Source organism: Trachemys scripta, chromosome 1 (assembly GCF_013100865.1).
Source record: "Trachemys scripta elegans isolate TJP31775 chromosome 1, CAS_Tse_1.0, whole genome shotgun sequence".
NCBI classification, from domain to species: Eukaryota; Metazoa; Chordata; order Testudines; family Emydidae; genus Trachemys; species Trachemys scripta.
The window spans coordinates 180,974,384-180,992,630 of NC_048298.1; the positions used below are offsets into that span (position 1 = coordinate 180,974,384).

An 18,247-nucleotide genomic window follows, 5' to 3' on the forward strand; every position below is an offset into this window, starting at 1 on the left:
CACCGCCGGTCCCCGCCGGCCCGGCGCACCCCCCGGCCGCCCGGCACCGCCGGCTCGGCGCACCCGCCGGCCCCGGGCCAGCCCCTGGCCCAGGATTTTCCCGGACATGTTCGGCTTTTTGGGATTTCCCCCCGGACGGGAATTTGAGTCCCAAAAAGCCGGACATGTCCGGGAAAATCTGGACGTATGGTAACCCTAGTATGGCCTTCAGTGGCCAAAGGAACTTACTGCCTTTCAGGGAAGAACCATGTTTCAAAACATATCCAGCACCACTTGTCTCTTAATGTTTTTCCTTGCATAACATACAGAATCTATCCATATCCCAAACGCTGAAAAAACAAGGTTAGCAAAAGTCATGACATCCATATTATATATTAGCTTAACTTGAAAGATTACTCCAAAAAAAAAAAAATCCTCATAATGATGAAGAGGTTTTCATTTTCTGCTGAGATGAGTGAAATAAAGGAAGTGTACTTGGAGTGGACTCAGTCATTTTCTTTCTGGTTATGCTATAGAGAAAGGCTCCAAAATATAAAGAGTCTTGCTAATGCAATTCACAAATTAAGAGTATATTTTCTTCAATACAGTAAAATTCTCTTGGGACACTCTGGTGGTGAGCCTATCATCCCAATTAAGCAAAGAGGCCATTAGAAAAGGTCTGAAAAGACCCAACTGAAACAATACTATATTCAATAACATTCACTACATTTCAGTATATTAATTTAGACTTGGCATTATCTGTGTTAAAATCCTGAAGCTTAAAATTCAATGCGTATTTAACTCCTAGTTAAAACCACTTAATGCCTTGGAACTGGTTGAATACAGAACAAAGGCAGAACTTTTGCCAATTCTATCACGATTAATCAGCAGTTGTTACTCTTCTCTATCAGACTACTCTCAAGTGGTTATCTGGGAGCAATCTAAATAAACGAGACATCCCAAATAAGTGAGTTATAATGTAATGATGATTTACAATTAAAATTACCCTATGAAAAAGCCTTTAAATAAAACATTTCTATAGAATGTTATCATCAAATTTTCTACATTGATATAAGCATCTGAAAATCCTCTAACTACATAGCAAAATTCAAATACAAAACAACTATTTCTGTATCACAGTCCTGGTCAGACTCCCAATGCCTGTGGTCCACGGGACTGCTGTGAGAGGAATCTAACCTACGGATCCCCAGGCATTTTAATCCTCCAAAGTCCGAACAGACTTTTAGAGTTTTGAGGTCCCTAGTGCAGACCATCTGTCTAGCACCCCTCTTTAGAGCTGTGTCCATGTGGTACAGGTGTCCAGCCCCTGAAACCAGTGCTAACGTCTAAGATTCCCCTTACAGGTTAAACAACAACCTCTCTCCGAATGCCACCCACAGGTGTGAGCCTTTTAGGTTACATTTAACTTTCCAAAGCCATGTGGTAGCTTGTGTCATATAGTACATGCAGACCTGTAACATATTATTGCTCTTTACTTGGTCACATGAGAAATACACAGATCCATACAAAATTAATAGACCCTACATGCATTTCCCCTCACTCTAGCTCACCCTTCCCTGAGAATCCTTGGGGACCCATTTCTGTTCAGGTAGGTAGGCAGGCAGGCAACTTACCCCCTGCCACCAACTCATCTGGCTCCTGCAGCAGCTTCCCTCATCTTAAGCTAGTGACAAATAGCCAAAGAGTGAGAGCAAATACAGGAAATTGTGTCCTTTATAACATTCCACTCTCTTCTCTCAGGTTATTCCCTGGTCTCATGTTGAGGCTGACAGAATCCTATGGTACCAGGTGATTTTGTTGCTAGGTGACCTCTCCCCTGCTAAATCAGTTCCTCTGGGAAGCATCCAGCCTCTTGTCTAGAGCAACTACTTTCAAGTGTCACTCACTTGAGTCAACAACCCTCTTTTTTTTTTTGCAGATACAGACTAACAGGGCTACTACTCTGAAACCAACCCTCTTTTGTTAGCCCTTTACCTTCTAGGGGGGAGGGATAGCTCAGTGGTTTGAGCATTGGCCTGCTAAACCCAGGGTTGTAAGTTCAATCCTTGAAGGGGCTATTTAGGGAACTGGGGTAAAAATCTGCCTGGGGATTGGTCCCGCTTTGAGCAGCAGGTTAGACTAGATGACCTCCTGAGGTCCCTTCCAACCCTGATATTCTATGATAACAACCTTTGAAATTTCAGTTCAACAGAGAAGGCAAAAAAGCTGCACCCTCAAAATGGAATCTGCAGCTTGGTAAAGATACATACAGCGAGTTCATAATCTCATACAGAATTCATAAATTGTATGGACACAGCCTCCAAATCCTCACAGCCTTTAAAATAGAAAGCCAGGCATCAGCTGGTTTATATGAAATGACAGTACTTAAGGACCCAGTCCAAATCCCACATAAATCATTGACCCCCATTGACTTCTGTGGCAGTGGGGGGCCAAGGAAGGATTTACAGAAATTAAAGGTAGATATAAACATTAACCATTCAGAACTTTTAATTGATCACTCTGGGTTCCTCTGATTCTCTGGCCATAGCAAAGCACTCCCTTTACTTAAAAGGCACCAATTTAAAACAAAGGGTCAGAATTCTCCGCACCTTAACTGAGCACCTTTAGACTATTACCTTGTTACATAAGGTCTTACATATTTATTCATAGTTCTGTGTATACCACATTTATAAGCAAAGTGCATTTTGGATACTCTGAATATTCTTGAGATGAGTATCCTGGCCACATATAGCAAAGTACAGATAAATGCAGTATTTATTTCAGTAGTTTTTACAATACATTTCGTATACATGGCTCTCTAGCAGAGACCAGGATAATGACAAGAAACCATTGCTGTACACTGGAACCCTACCCAGATTGTGTCATTCTGGGAAATTAAATTGGGCATTTGAGAGTCCCTTGTTGGTAGACACTATTTTGCTGAAAAATGACTCCATTTCCAATCCCTTTAAGGTCTGTAAAATCTTTACTGGCATCGAGAAAGCGAATAAGAAAATGTTATTTACTCCTTCACATAACTCAAGAGCTAAAGGTCACCCAATGAAATTAATAGGCAACAGGTTTAAAACAAACAAAAGGAAGTACTTAACACAACGCACAATGTCAACCTATGGAACTCCTTGCCAGGGATGTTGTGAAGTCCAAAACTATAACAGGGTTTAAAAAAGAACCATGTAAGTTCCTGGAAGATAGGTCCATCAATGTTATTAGCCAGGATGAGCAGGGATGCAACACCATGCTCTGTTTGCCAGAAGCTGGGTGTGGGTGACAGGGGATGGATCACTCGATGATTGCCTGTTCTGTTCATTCCTTCTCAAGCACCTGGCAGTGGCTACTGTCAGAAGACAGGATGCTGGGCTAGGTGGACCACTGGTCTGACCCATAGGGCCTTTGTTATGTTCTTGTGTTCTTATGTCCCAGTTGCAAAGGTGCCCACTATTAGGGCAATGTTTCCTTCAGTCCATCTATTACGTAACATTAAATGGCTTCAATCATCCTTTTTCTATTTATTTTTAGGTAAGATCATGTTTAGCTAGAATCATCCTGTTCAACTACTCATGAACGCAATGTACATCTGTGCTCTCCCACTGAGCACATCTGAACGGAGAATTATGTCAGAGAAAAACCTAACTTTGTATGTCATTAGTTAGAGTGTCATATCCTATCCTAACCAGGATATTTTTATATTGGATATGCATGACAGGTCGCAGTGTTAAAAATTCTTAGATAAGAATTCCAGACATTTACTGTCTGGATCAGTGTCTAGAATATTAGCAGCATAAATAGAGTATTGTAGCAGATGTACATAACTGTTGTGGACAGTTACCTCTAATGCTTTGTAAATAGTTACTGTTTGCTATTTCAGGAAAGTTTATCCAGAACCCCTAGAGATGATTCATTCATTCATCTTAGAGTTTGAGGTGGCACATTAGACAATAACCTAGGGCTGACTTATGCAGAATGATGCAAATGTTTTCTTTTTCAGCAAGCAATTAGAAACTGAAAACCTGTCATGCAGTAGTAGGCATGAACTAGAAGCAGCAGTTACAGATCCCATGCTCTGGCAGGTCTGTGGTGCTCTGCTGGCACAAAGTGGCTCTAAACCTGGACCATTGAGGTTCTCAAGTGGCACAGAGTTGACTTAGTTGTTTACTACTCATGGACACTGGCATAAAGAGGCTTAGCTGGGGGGTGAGTGTGTGGCTTGGGTGTCTCGGTCTACCCCAGCTATCGCCAATACCTGGTGCAAGTTGGAAGAGGTGATCACAGAGCACAAATATTCCTTTGGCGCAGCATATTGACTCCGAAAATGGAGACCGTTTCAAATGTATCTTAAGCATGTTTAAGACAGCTGTGGTTTTTCAAACACACTCTATGCATATATTCAGTGCAAATATTTTTCTATAATAAGGAGTAATGCAATTTCTAGAAGAGGAACCTTGCTTCACTAAACCAGTGCCACTTCATTTGATTGAAAGCCATACATTTGCAAAGTCTCTCATCAGAGTTAACCTTTCTTAAACTGATATGTGCAGTCTAGACAGCTTCAAGATTCAATTTCATACTTTTGTTCTCTAGTAAAAGAACGACATTTTAAGTTCAGTGCAAGATGTATTACCTGCCCAATTCCCTTAAGTAAACTGGCAGAAGCAATTTTTAAGAAGAGGTGTGAAACTGAAAGAGGACAAAAGCCACCTTTCTTAGTAGAACAATAAATTCACCCCTAAAGATAGCACCAATGTAATGTTCTGTAAGGAAAGTACTAATATCCTGTATTATGATTGTATCCTAATAACCAACAAGTATTGCATCTCTTCAGTTCTCATCTTTGCTTACCATTACTTACATGTCCAGAATGTTGTAGAGAAAAAAAAATCCAAAGCTACATTCTTGTACAAATCTAACTAACTGGCAGGAAGGATGGTCTAGTTGATAGTGCATAGCACTGGGATGGCTGTGGACACAAGTTCAAGTCCCGGCTCAGCCACAGACTTCCTGTGTGACCATGACTAGGTCACTTAAATCTTCCCTGTGCCTCAGGTCTCCATTTGTAAAATGGGAATAATACTTCCTTCCTTTATAGGGGTGTTGTGAGGATAAAGTCTACTAATGACTGTTGGTCATTCAGAAACTACACTGGTGAAGTTCATGTAAGCAGTGAGATAGAAGTATTTAGATGGTAGAGCTTCACTTTGGAATATGTTCAGTTTAGAAAACAGAAGATTTACTTAGCAAGGTCAAAAACTCTCTAACTGGAAGCCTGGTTAACCCCCTTCCCAAAAGCTCTGGATTCTGATCTTAACCTTTTGAGATCACCCTGTCCACAAACTAATCGTAACTTCAATAAACCTCCACTTAGGGCTTTATCATGCGAAGGCTGAGCTCTCTAGTTCCAAATAGCAAAGCACTTAAGCATGTCCTCAACTTTCAGCATGTGATCAGTCTGATCCTTAAGTGCTTTGCTAGATAAGGCAGGAACAAACCCTTAATTTCCTTTCTCAACAAGTCTAATGTACTGTCTATTAACAAGCTGCTTATCTTTGATAATATTCCACCAGGGGCTGGGGTATGCTTGATTTTAAAAGACGCTGATGGACTTTGGCTATTTGCTCTATTGAAATCTCAAGCACAAACTCTCTCTCTCAGCGTTTGAAATAGCTGTCCATCACCTTACTATCTGAGTGTCTTTCGTGTTAAGTCAATAGGAATAGTAGAGTCCCTAATGACATTAATGGAGTCTCTGGCACATCTTCCTTTTTGAAGTACTCTTCTAACTCTGCTTGGATATGGTTTTTTATTTTATTTTTTAAATTAATTGATTTTTTGGGGGGTAGAATGGGATGTTAACATTGTGAGTGTCAAATTTTTTAGTGAAAGACCTTCACCAGATTAAAAACTTCTAAGCATATCCTGAAGCGACTCTGAAATTCAGGTGGTTTAAGAAGACAACTGGCATAGTGGAAATTTCAAAGGTAGAAGGGCTTTTGGGATGAAGGATACAGTATTCACACAAAAAAAGCTAGATTTTCAAATTTAAGTGTGTGCATATTTGCATGTGTAATTTATGTACATAAATACCTAATATACAAGTGTAAATGCTAGGTGTTTGTGCGCACACACATCAGTTAGTCTAAGTGATCATATCTAGTCTGGTTTGTGACTACACCCTGCGAATTCCTTATTTATTTACTTATACGGGGAGCCTAGGGATCCCAGTTAAGACTGGGGCTCCTCTGTGTTTATGCATGGAAGACAGCCGTGTGCAAATATATGCACACAATTTCATCTGCTTAATTCAGAAGGTTGGTCCAGAGTATCTTGCTTGAAATTGGAGATTGTTTTCTTAAACTCTATGTCCACCCATACAGCTTTGCCTGTCCTTAGATTTGTTCTTTTGGCTAGTACTCTAATTAGTGGCTTTTGATCATAATAAGCACTTGGTTTAGCAAACACTTTACAAATACTACCCATTAATCCTCCCAGTGCTCCTGTGAGATAAGTAAGGCATATTCTCCTATTCTAGAAGTGAGGAAACTGAGGCAGAGAATTGAAATAGTTTGAGTTTGAGAGGTGGTGCTTCATCCAAGGTGGTGCTTCATCTATAGACCTAGAGTCAGCATTAGAACTCAGGAGTTCCCGGTCTCCAGTCCAGTGTTTGAACCACTAGACCACATCTCTTCAAAGGAAGAAACTAAAATAAAACAGATTTTCAGATGCTCTCTTTTAAGCCAGGGGAAAAATATTCCAAAATAAACCTCATGAGACTTTTCTATTCTGATCAGCTCTGAAAGTTAAAAGGCAGAGTGCCCCATATTTTTCCAGATTTGTAAATTTTCTTCTAATATGTAAAGCCATCCATCCCTTTCACAGTGTCTGCAGATTCCAGAGGTTTTTTTGTTACCTAAAGTCATGTCAATATTTATGCAATTAAGTTTAAAAGAAAGTTTGTGCATGGAAAAATCGGGATTAGCATCTTTGCTGAAGAACATTAGTGGTAGTAGCAAGGCAGAATACAATGTTGCTACAAAAGATGGGGGGGATATAGTACAGCAACATAAATACTTGAGAGCACCAATCTGAACGGAGGGAACCAATACTTCCTTTTTAATCACCTAGCATTCTCTACCAGTTTTCCTATGGCAAACTAGTAATCTAGATAAAAGATGAGAGCAACTCAGAAACAGGAATCAGTGTGTGAGGGAAGAAACCTTTCCTAAGATCTTTTTCTTTCTTCCCCAACCCCAAAAAGGTACTTCAGCAGCAGACAGAGCTGAGCCTCCAAATATATGAAATAGCTCAGGTTCCTCAGCTCTTGCAAAACGCCTAATGATGTGTAGAATTTACAAAGCCTAAAGCGACATATAGCTGGTACTCAACCTGTCAACTATCTTTGCCTATTAAAAAATAGCAGAGTTATGATGTTAACGTCTGAAACATACATATTTGTTGACTAGATCATTTTGCTGTCACTAGTATTGTGATAAGACTCTTTTATAAGCTATCTAAAAGGCAAAAATGCAGTTTTATAGTGAGTTCAAAATTGCAGCTGCTCAAAACAGCTGATTTAATATGTCTGATGAATATTGTAAACATAAAAATACATAAACCATCAAAAATAATGCAATATAAACTAGCCACAGCACTATCAAAGCCACTCGGCATATGCTAGAGATAGCCTGTCTGTCTATCAGAGAATTTCAAGCTAGGTCACCTTACACTAGTACTTAAGCATATAAAGATTGTAAAAGCACTGTGTAAGACTTAACACAGAATTCACTTCTTTTTGTGGGAGTAGATCAGAACTTTTTAAACCACTTTTAAGAAAGGCAACCTCGCAATGCATTTTCAGTAAAGTTCTAACCAATTAAAATACCAAATCACAATGTTCAATAGCTGAAAGTTGGAGGAAAAGATGAAAGCTCACTAAGAGTTTTACAGCAAATTCTGTGGAAAGTGAATGTTATTGTATATACCTAAACACCTGTGATATGGATTTTGCGGGGGAGAGCATGTCCGTACTAGTATTGGAAATGATGTATGGACAAGTGCACCTGTGTGTATGTGGGCTGTTTGAGTATGCCTGCCCCAATCTCATCATCCTTGTGGCCAGAGAGGACTAAACAGAATGGCAGGGGATGTCTGAGCGCAGGAATTGCTGCTGCAGATGGTCTGGGGATGGGAGGGCAATATGACACTGTGATTTGCCACAGCTTTGCCATACTTTGAATTGTACATGACATACAAAACTGAGCCACTTTCATTCAACTGTACGTTCAATTCTGGGATTGCTTTTCTTCAGAAATACTTTCTGGCTGGCCCCTGCCGTCAACGTGCTGTAACCTGTCACGTGTTGCTCAACACCAGGGGGTTCAACAAGCAGAAAAGGGACACAGGGACAGGATTGCAGTTTGCATCAGATTTACCTACCCCTTCCCCTCAATTGTTTCAGAGTCTAGCTGTTGCATGGCCTTAGCAGGCTGGGATGCAGATCTTGCTGTTGGCTCCACTGGGAACCAGAGACACTGCTTTGAGAACTGAGCACAGCAGAAGTAGTAACAACATTCTGTCTGACCTCGGCATACTTGACTGATAAACAGAGTTCTAATGTCACCATTATAAGATTCAGAATCTGTGCCTGCTGCGCCATTCCTGGCAACAAGTTGCTTCCTTCTATACACTGGTAAATACTTTAATCAGATGAGGATTTAAAGTAGATATGTCAAGCTGGCCTTGTTGTCTCCTCCCAACACCCCACCACTGCTCTGCCTGATGTCTTATACAAACTGCATATACATGAAATTTATCAGACCAGGAGAATACAAATTCTAAGCTAATCAGATAGTTTATTCTCCTGTGTGTTGTGGGTGTAATATTACTGTTCTCATCAGACACTCAAGGCCACTCATACATCCAAGGAACGTATTTCCATCTCTGAACAGCACTGCTCAATGCTGTGGGCTGTGTCAGTCACAGACTGCGACCTGGTATGAACTGTAGCACGTGTTGTCTCATTATACTTTGAGAGATCATAGCATCCAGGGAGGCAGACATATTTTCCTGGGCAAATAACTTGTCTATATGTCTCCCAACGTTGTCACAAGACACACACAGTTGGATTCTAGTCCTCACTAGTATTGTGTTTCTGAGACTGACACTGATTTTCCTAACACCAAGGGCAAGTATTCAGCCAGCATCAATACCTGCAATGCTCTTGCTATTATTGTTGAGACTGACTTTTATAGCACGAGTCTAGCTAGCTAACAAGAATAAGTATATAAGGCACCTATTACTATGATATACAAATATTCAACAAAAGTATTAAGAAGCAAAAGGATGCAAAAGCTGCTTTCTTTCTTTATTGCAAAGGTCCTTTTACATATCTATACGTGCAACGATTTTTTTATTTTAATTTTTTAAAAACCAGCTATGCTTACCAACTAGTCAGAAACCACCGCAGGCAGTGACGGCAATTGATATGAACTGTACCATAACTAAGTTCCTGCCACCTTCTTCACTGCATGTATTAATGACAAATTGCCACGTGCAGAACGCTGGGTTGCTTTTGCTTGAGAACTGGATTTGTTATTTTGGATCCCTCAACCGTATAATTCTCTTCCAGTGAAGTCAACCAATGCAGTCAAAGCAGTGCACACACGACAAAGGGGTGGGACAAGAAAGATTCCTGTATTTCTCTCTCTCTCAGGGACCTAAAATCACCTTCCAGTCCCATGTTTTTCAACATTAACATCTTCAAAATCTCCTGATTTCCCACAATCCATTTCAGGAATTCTGGTTTAAACAGAGGATACACTGTGAAACTGTTGGATTCTCTATCTCAATGCAAGAGTCTCTGCAAGGGTCTACATACTTAGAGCCCTGTGTGGATACAAAAATTTATATCCGCATTTGATCCACAGATTTGCAGGGCTCTATACATACTGTTAAACAGAAGATTCTCTGTGCATCTGCCAGTATCCCAGGCACAATACAGGATTCCCAATAGAACTATGCTAGAATTCTTGGCTCAGTACAAGAATCTTAAGGGATTTCCAGGTTAAGGGCAGAGCTCCCTGCTGAATCTTATTGCTACATACATATTCTCGTGTGTTTATGAAAAAAGGACACCTGGTTTCCACTGATAAACCTTCTCTACTGGGCATGCAGTCAGGAGGCTTAAGGGCTGAGGAAGGCTTGCATTTGTTTCTTAATTTATTGAAAAACTATGATCAACAGGGCTAGGTCTCTTAATAAAAAAGATGGGGTGCTAATTCCTCAAGGCACAAATGGTTCATGAGGAGCTCTGCAGTAAGCTGTAACTCTGGAAATAGTAAGCAAATAATCATGCAGAGAACTAAAATTAAAAAAAAAAAAATCAAGCTAAGTTCCCTCTAAGCTGCGTGGCTGCACAGCCACACAGCAGCCTATCAAGGGCTACGGCGGGGAGAGGCATCTCTCCCGCAGCCACAGCTCCGGACCTGCTGTGGCCAGGGAGAGCTGCACTCCCCCAGCACCCAGAGCTCTTGCGGCCAGGTAGAGGCACCTCTCCCTAGGCACCAACCCCAGAGCTGCTGTGGCAGGGAGAGAGGGCTGGGGGGAGTCCTCTCTCCCTGCTGCGGTCCCAGGGCAGCCTGCATCCCAAACCCCTCATCCCTGACCCCACCCCACCACCCCGTACCCCTCATCCTCAGCCCCACCCCAGAGCTCACAGCCCCAGCCAAAGCCCTCACCCCCCTGCACCCCAACCCTCTGCCCCAGGCCTGAGCCCCCTCCCACATCCTGAACCCTTCATCCCCAGTCGCATCCGCAGCCGAGCCCTCACCACCCCACGCCCCAACCACGCTGCTCCAGCCCTGAGCCTTCTCTCACACTCTGAACCCCACCCCCGCCACCCATCACCTGCATATGGTGCACATAACAAAATTCATTCCACACATGGATGGGAAAAATTAGAGGGAACATCGCACCCAAGCCAATTCTCCAGCTGCAGAAAAGAATTATTTTCAAAAGCGCTATTGCTGGCAATTCATTATTCAAATAGACTGTGAGTATGAATAAGCTCAGATCTGGATATTATCAAGCTTTTTCATCAACTCAGATTTTCTAAGCCAATTCTTTCTTACAAAAGATATTTCATGAAATCTTTGTCTTTTTAATGGGAACTTCAGAATTTCTGGCCTTGGAACTGTTACAGTGATACAACATGCAGTTTTATTAATATTTTACTTCTCTACATACCCTAGAATTCTTTTTACATGGGTTTAGGAAAATTACAAAGAATTACAAATCACTTCCCATTACAGACTTGACACAGTATAGGTCTTAAGCTGAACTGTACTCAGAATCAGAGGGATTCTGAGTTCGTTAGTATCAGGAATAAGCTCAACAGACTTCAACTTCTCTGTAACTGGAGGGCCTTCAAGATATGCGGTCCCTATCTGTATTTCACCATGAATTACACCTGGAGTAGAAGAATTTGCAAGTAGTTTCTGTTGGTCCATGCATGCACCCTGACTCGCCTTGTGCTTCTGTCCAAAGTGATAAAGTAGGTTGATGGACCAATTATGTCTCCAGTTCCTTATCCCTGTGAATCTGACAGATCTGAAGCAAAGGGGCAGGAGGGCGGGTAGTAGAATACAGGTAGGGACCACACATCTCAAAGAACCTCCAGTTACAGGTGAGTAACCTCTTCTTTGAGTGATGGTCACTGTAGTATTTCACTGTGGGTGATCTCTGGGTCGAGATGGCATGTTCCCTGAGAGAATCTGATGGTTGCTACTGCAACAAATGGGTCTTGGGGACTTCCCAATTGTCCTTATTCTCTGCAGATAAAAGGCCAAGGCTCATCGATCAAGGAAATGGAGTCTACATTCTTCTGCAGATGAGTGCGGTTTCGGAAAGAAAACAGGTAAGTGAATGGATTGGTTAAGATGAAACTGCAAGACCACCTTCGGTAAAAATGTTGGGTGTCTGCATAAGGAAACCTTATCCTTGTGAAACACTAAAAATGGTGGGTCTGTTCCGAGTTCACCAACCCTTCTAGCTGAAGTGATGGCTACAAGAAAGGCAACCTTCCTGGAAAGGAGGGACATGGAGCAGGTTGCCAGCGGCTCAAAGGGGATTTTGTCAATACCGAGAGTACCAGATTCAGATCCCATTAAGGTGTAATGTTTTGGAGAGGAGGGAAGACTCTTAGGAGACCTTTCCAAAAATCTAGCAGTTAGCGAGTGTGAAAAAACGGAGTAACCCTCCGCAGGAGAATGGAACGTGCTAATAGCCGCAAGGTGGACCTGCAAGGAGCTGAGAGCAAGACCCAAAGGCTTCAAAGTTAGAATGTAGTCCAAGATAAGGGAAATATCTTCAGCTTCTGGTCTAATAGCTTTTTATTGTACCCAAGAGGAAAAGCATGTTACTAGCCCAGTAACATTGCCTCGTGGATTCTTTCCTGCTGTTAGAGAGAATGTCCTGCGAGGAACAAGCCCGTTCTAGGGTTGATGCCTGTCCAAATACCACACTCTGAAGTGGAGCGGTCATGAATTGGGGTGCTTGATCCTGCTGCTGCACGGGGTCAGAAGGTTTGTGAAATTCGGGATGATAATTGGTGGATGGGATGATATCTACAGCAGGTTGGGGAACTAGAACTGTCTCGGCCAAAACGGGGCGATCATGATGACTGTCACCGTGTCTCAACAGATTTAGGTAGCACCTGAGATATGAGCAATAGTGGGGGGAAGACAGTTGTGCTGGTCTGACCAGGAAAGCATTGCCCTGAGAGTGGTAACTGTTGTTGGCCTGAGAAGCAAATATGTCTCTGGTTGGAGTTCCCCTCTGCGTGAAGATGTTGTGTAGTACTCCATCGTGAAATTCCCACTCGTCAATTGCAAAGTGCCTGCTGAGTGAGTCCGCGAGCACAATCTGCATCCCCGGAAAGTAGGCTGGGGATAGGGTGATCTGAGTGCTGATGCACCAGTTCCAGAGATTGACCACTTCCACATACAGGGCTGTGGATTTCAAACCTCCGCCCCCCGTTTGTTGATGCAGAAAATGGTAGTGGTGTTGTCTGACATGATCAGGACATGAGGGAGAAAATGAGTGGAAGATAGAACTTGCATGCCTTCCTTATTGCTTGAAGTTCCAGAACATTGATCTGCATCCTGGATTCTCCAGGTGACCGTGTCCCTTTGTGTCATGTGGTTGTCCATATGGGCTCCCCAGCCTCGCACGGACACATCGATGATGACAGTTTTGTCCAGAGATGAGGGAAGAAAGAGCAAAGATATCTTGAGGAACAGCCATGGATCTGGATCTCAATGAAATCTTTGCTGGTGCCGGAGGGTCTCGGGTGTTATGAGGGCTGGAGACAGCAGCACTGACGCACTGCTAGCTTGGAACCAGTGGATACCACTGTTTAAGAATCTTCTTCTGTGAGACTTAGAACATATTACATACCCTTGGGCCATGTTGGTGGAAGGAATGTCCAATTTTTTTGAGGTGGACTTGGAGGAAGACTTAGTCCCAGGCTTATGGGTGCGCTTCCTACCTTCCCGACTAGACCATGACATGGGGTCTGTGCGAATGGCTCGGATTTAAGAGCAGTAGGAGGCACGCTCCTCTCTAATTCAGGCTGATGTATAGGGGGGTTCCAGGGCCTGGGTGCAATTGAGGTCTCATGGCCACCTCCATGAGATACTTCTGGAAACCAAGTGCTCATTCTTCTTGGGTGCGGCTGGGAAAAGATTAATAAATACTGCGCCTAGTCGCAATGTGAACTTCTCTCAGGCAGTAGAGGCAGTGTTGGTGGCCGTCACTGACCGACAAGGATCACGGCCAGGAGACACGGTTTGAAGCCCGGAATTCTGGGCATAGTCCAGTACCCGAATGGGGTACTCGGGCGGGGGGAGACCCCTGAGCTCCACCCTATTCTAAACTATTAAAATTATGACTAAATCTGAAAACTGTATAATTATAATTATTATAACTGTGTCAGAGACTAGGACACTGAAGGTTCTGATCTGGACCATGTGGCGGTGAGAAGGAACTGAAGATGCGGTTGGTCTACCCCGCCCTTTATTGCCTCAGACGGAAGCACGCGGGGAACCAGGATGGGCGGACCAAGGGACACTTTCAAATGCTCCGACTCCAGGCACATGCGTAACCCACAGTGAAATACAATAGGTACCATCACTCTAAGAAGAATCAGCAGTTTTAAACTAGCACAATGAAAACCCTCATGGAGGACTTAGATCAGTGTTTCTCAAACTGGGGCTGCCGCTTGTGCAGGGAAAGCCCCTGGCGGGCCAGGCCGGTTTGTTTACCTGCTCCGTCCACAGGTTCCGCCAAGCGCGGCTCCCAGTGGCCGCAGTTCCCTGCTCCAGGCCAATGGGGGCGGTGGGAAGCGGCGCAGGCCAAGGGACGTACTGGCTGCCGCTTCCAGCAGCTCCCATTGGCCTGGAGCAGCAAACCGTGGCCAGTGGGAGCCGCGATCGGCCGGACCTGTGGACGGGACAGGTAAACAAACCGGCCTGGCCTGCCAGGAGCTTTCCCTACAAAAGTGACGGTCCCAGTTTGAGAAACACTGACTTAGATGCATGGTTCCTCTAGGCCATTTAACTTTCATCTACTCTACAGTAGTATGACTCATTGCCATTCTCAAATTTCCCATGTCATATCAACGAGTGACATGGAATTGCTGAAATTTAACTGGAAATATGCCAGCTTGAAAGCATTATAATGATCAGTCAAAGAAAAGATGCTTAAGTCCTGGCAAGTTAATATTTTGCTTGGGGTCTTCCCAAGACACCCAAATTAGATTTATCACATTGAATTAAATATCCGAAAGGAAGAAATATGATTTGATCTCCATCAGGTATCCTCCCAAATCTAGTGGTGACAAGAGTCAACAGCTGTCTCTGATTTCTTTACAGTGTGTGGGTGCCAAGTATAATTTAAGATACTCAGACAAAAATTGTGAAGACATTGTTGCATATATTCTGTGAGAATTAAAGTCCTATATTAAAAGATAGCCACTTCAAAAAAACAATGTAGGAGGGAAAGGCCATCATGCAAGCAAAATATGAATAATCTTTTTCCCTCTAGAAAGCTCATCCTAGTCCCGAGTACATCAAGATAAAAGATACGTCCATAATTTACATCCCCCGAAATGTCCCCATTTATAGTTTTAAAACATTGACAGGTTTGTCCTCTTATTTGCTAGCTATTTTCACTATAGACAAAAGGAAGCACTGTATTTTAACTCTTTTTCTATTTGAACATTAAGACCCAATTCATTTCTAGATCGTTATGATTCTTGTTCAAAAAATAAACAGTTAACTTACCCACTTCATCCTGAATCTCCTCAGCAACCGCTGGTACGTTGTAGAGAAGGGAAAGAGACTGGTTCATGCGCTCATATATCACACGTAGGTGTGTCATAACCTACCGAAATAGAAGATCCATTTTGATGGGAAATCATTAGCATTTTACCTACAGTCATCACTGCAGATTTATATATTACAACGCAAGACAGTTTTCAAAGGAAAAGGTATAAACACACTGAGGCATGCCTCCTGGATTCTGCAAGTCTCCAGTCATGAAATCTATTGCACATTTCAGCTCTCTCCAGCAGCTGACACAGAAACAGTCTTTCTGGCAATGGTTCTGCTGCCTGGCCCCTCCTTGTGTTCCTGCATCTGAGCTTACATCTTCTCCCAGCATTCTTGTCCATACCAAACATGTTAACAAGGACTGAATGAGACGAGGGTATCAATGAAGGTGGTCAAAATTTTTTGGTTCAACCTGCTTTTTGATGGAAAATTGGGTTTTTGACTAAACAAACATTTTCACAGAAAGTGTTTGCTTTCTGTGTAAAATTTAGATTTTTTTAATGAAAACGGAATGTTCCAAAAACCGAAATGATTTCATCTAAAAGTCAAAATTATGTAATTCAGAAATGCAACTGTGGTAGCTGTAGTTCTGTTGTGTTACCTCATGGCCTCAGTTTCTATGAGCTGGGCTTCCCAGCTGGACTTCCTCTCCCATGATGCACCATGCCACTGGAGTCCCATGAAGCACCATCTCCCACCACCAAGAGGCTAGACCATGGTGCATTATGGATGATGTAATTTGACCAGGAAGCCCACCCTATACAAGAGAGTGAGAACATAAGGCACCCAAACTACAACTGCTATGAGGCACTGTGGTAGCTTTTCATAACTGGAATATTTTGGTTTTTAATTTTTCACCAAAAAGTTACTTTTCTGCAGACCTTTCCCCCCCACAATTTTCTGACCAGCTCTAGTAGTCAATAAAATATAGAGGAGGAAACATCCCTCAGTACCAAGATCTCAGCACTCACATTTGCTCTTATTGCAGTTCTGCTGTGCTGAGAGAACACAGGGACCAGTGCAAGTACATTCAGAAATACATCTGCATTCCTTGTTCGAATTTCTTATTTGCCAATTCCCATTCTTCCTTGTCCAGCAACTGCCAAACTTCCCTGTATACTGCCAATTTCAGCTGCACACAGCCTCAGTTTTAAAGTAATCCAAATTTTAAAATAAATGGTCATATTAAAGGTTAAAAAAAAAGGATGATGATTTTTAAGGTTCTTTCAGGGGCTAGTTAGAGGTGAACATTTCAGATTCCAGTGATTTTAAAACAATAAAATCTCAACTTTCGAACTTGGCATAGGAGTTCAAAACTAAGGGGTGTCTACTGTGTAAACCATGACATTAACATTAATGGAATTACATGTCTTTAATTTGGCTGCTAGCAATGCCTTATCAGTTCAAGAATCACAGCTGGGGCAAAGTTTCCAATTACATGGTATCGGTAAAGAAAAAGCAGATTCTACAGATTACAGCACATATTTTCAAATTCAGCCACTGTGTCTACAAGTTTAATTGGCATCTTGAAAGTCAACTACATCTCTGTTGACTTCTTTTTTGTTCTATGTAATTTGCAATAAAAATATGAAAACTGTTCCAAAACAAATATATCAAGGGTTGCACAAACATTCAGCAGTTGATGTGCCATGAAATACAGTGATCTCAGCTGAAAAGTGTGTTAGACACAAGCAAAATGCACGATTTATAGTTATGGGCACCACGAAGTAACCTTACAAATGACTATAGAAATCCTGGTCAGATTGTTTAAGACCCTATTGTATTTAAAATTGTAAAAAAAGAGGGAGTCAAATATTTAGCAGACAGTATCACAGTTTACAGCGTATATTCAGGAGACAGAACTTAATTTAAATTGCTGATAGTAGATTTGCAATAGTTCAAAACGCTGCTTGTCCTATTTACTGATTATTACCTGAGATCTGATTTGGGCAGCTTTCTTTGGATCCACCATGCGGACATGTTCAAAGTGTTTGAGGGTATGCTGTCTGTCTTTCTGCTCTGCACGCACGTACTTCTTCAGCATATTGAACACATGGCGAGGCTATGGAAGAAAAGCAGGAGAAAATTCTGAATTCAACATACTTTTCTGCATATCTGAGCATTGGGATACCTTAGATCTAGACTGCTCCTGAGACAAAGCACTAAAACAGTCACTGCTTGCAACACCTGCCCACTGAAGAAGGTGCAACTACTGGGAAGAACATCCAATCACTTGATCAGTATATTGCAGGTTATGCAGCTGGGCAATGGCCGCAGATCGATACGACCGCTAGAGAGTGTTGGGAGTGTCCAGCTTGGCCCGATTTAAATTCCATCGGTTACATTTCTCTCAGGGGGTACGTCGACACTGCAATTAAAAACCGCAGCAGGCCAGTGTCAGCTGACTTAGGCTTATGGGGTTTGGGCTGCAGGGCTGTTTAACTGCAGTATAGGCTGCAGCCTGAGCTCTGGGACCCTCCCACTTCGCAGGGTCAAAGAGCCCGGCCTCCAGCCTGTAAATCTACCCTGCAATTCAACAGTCCTGAAACCTGAGCCTGAGTCAGCCGGCACAGGCCAGCTGTGGGTGTCTAACTGCAGTGTAGATGTACCCAGTAACTGTTTTACTCTTGGTGTCAGCAATAAGTAATCAACCTGTACGGCACGACAGGAACTGCCTAGTTAAGATGCTAATCCAGGCCTACCTGAAACTAGGAGTTCATACATTTCCACAGCTTGTCTAGGCAGAACACACTGCACCTGCCAGGGACTCCTCTGCAGTCCTTCACTTCCCTCTCACTAGCTCCCTGTGTGCTACCCTCCCACCTCCCTCCATTTCAGGGACCCTATGCAACTCTTCCCTCTCTGTC

General features: G+C 42.7%; 1 protein-coding gene across 4 annotated transcripts in view; it reads right to left on the reverse strand.

Moving 5' to 3' along the window:
• APP (amyloid beta precursor protein) overlaps positions 1-18,247 on the reverse strand; it is a 325,530-nt gene that overhangs the window by 50,057 nt on the left and 257,226 nt on the right. For all 4 annotated transcript variants that reach the window (XM_034793108.1, XM_034793091.1, XM_034793084.1 and 1 more), the window contains 2 exons: positions 17,314-17,442; positions 15,333-15,432 (listed from right to left, as the gene is read on the reverse strand). In XM_034793108.1, coding sequence (XP_034648999.1) covers positions 15,333-15,432; positions 17,314-17,442 — 229 coding nt within the window. The remainder of the gene's footprint in view (positions 1-15,332; positions 15,433-17,313; positions 17,443-18,247) is intronic.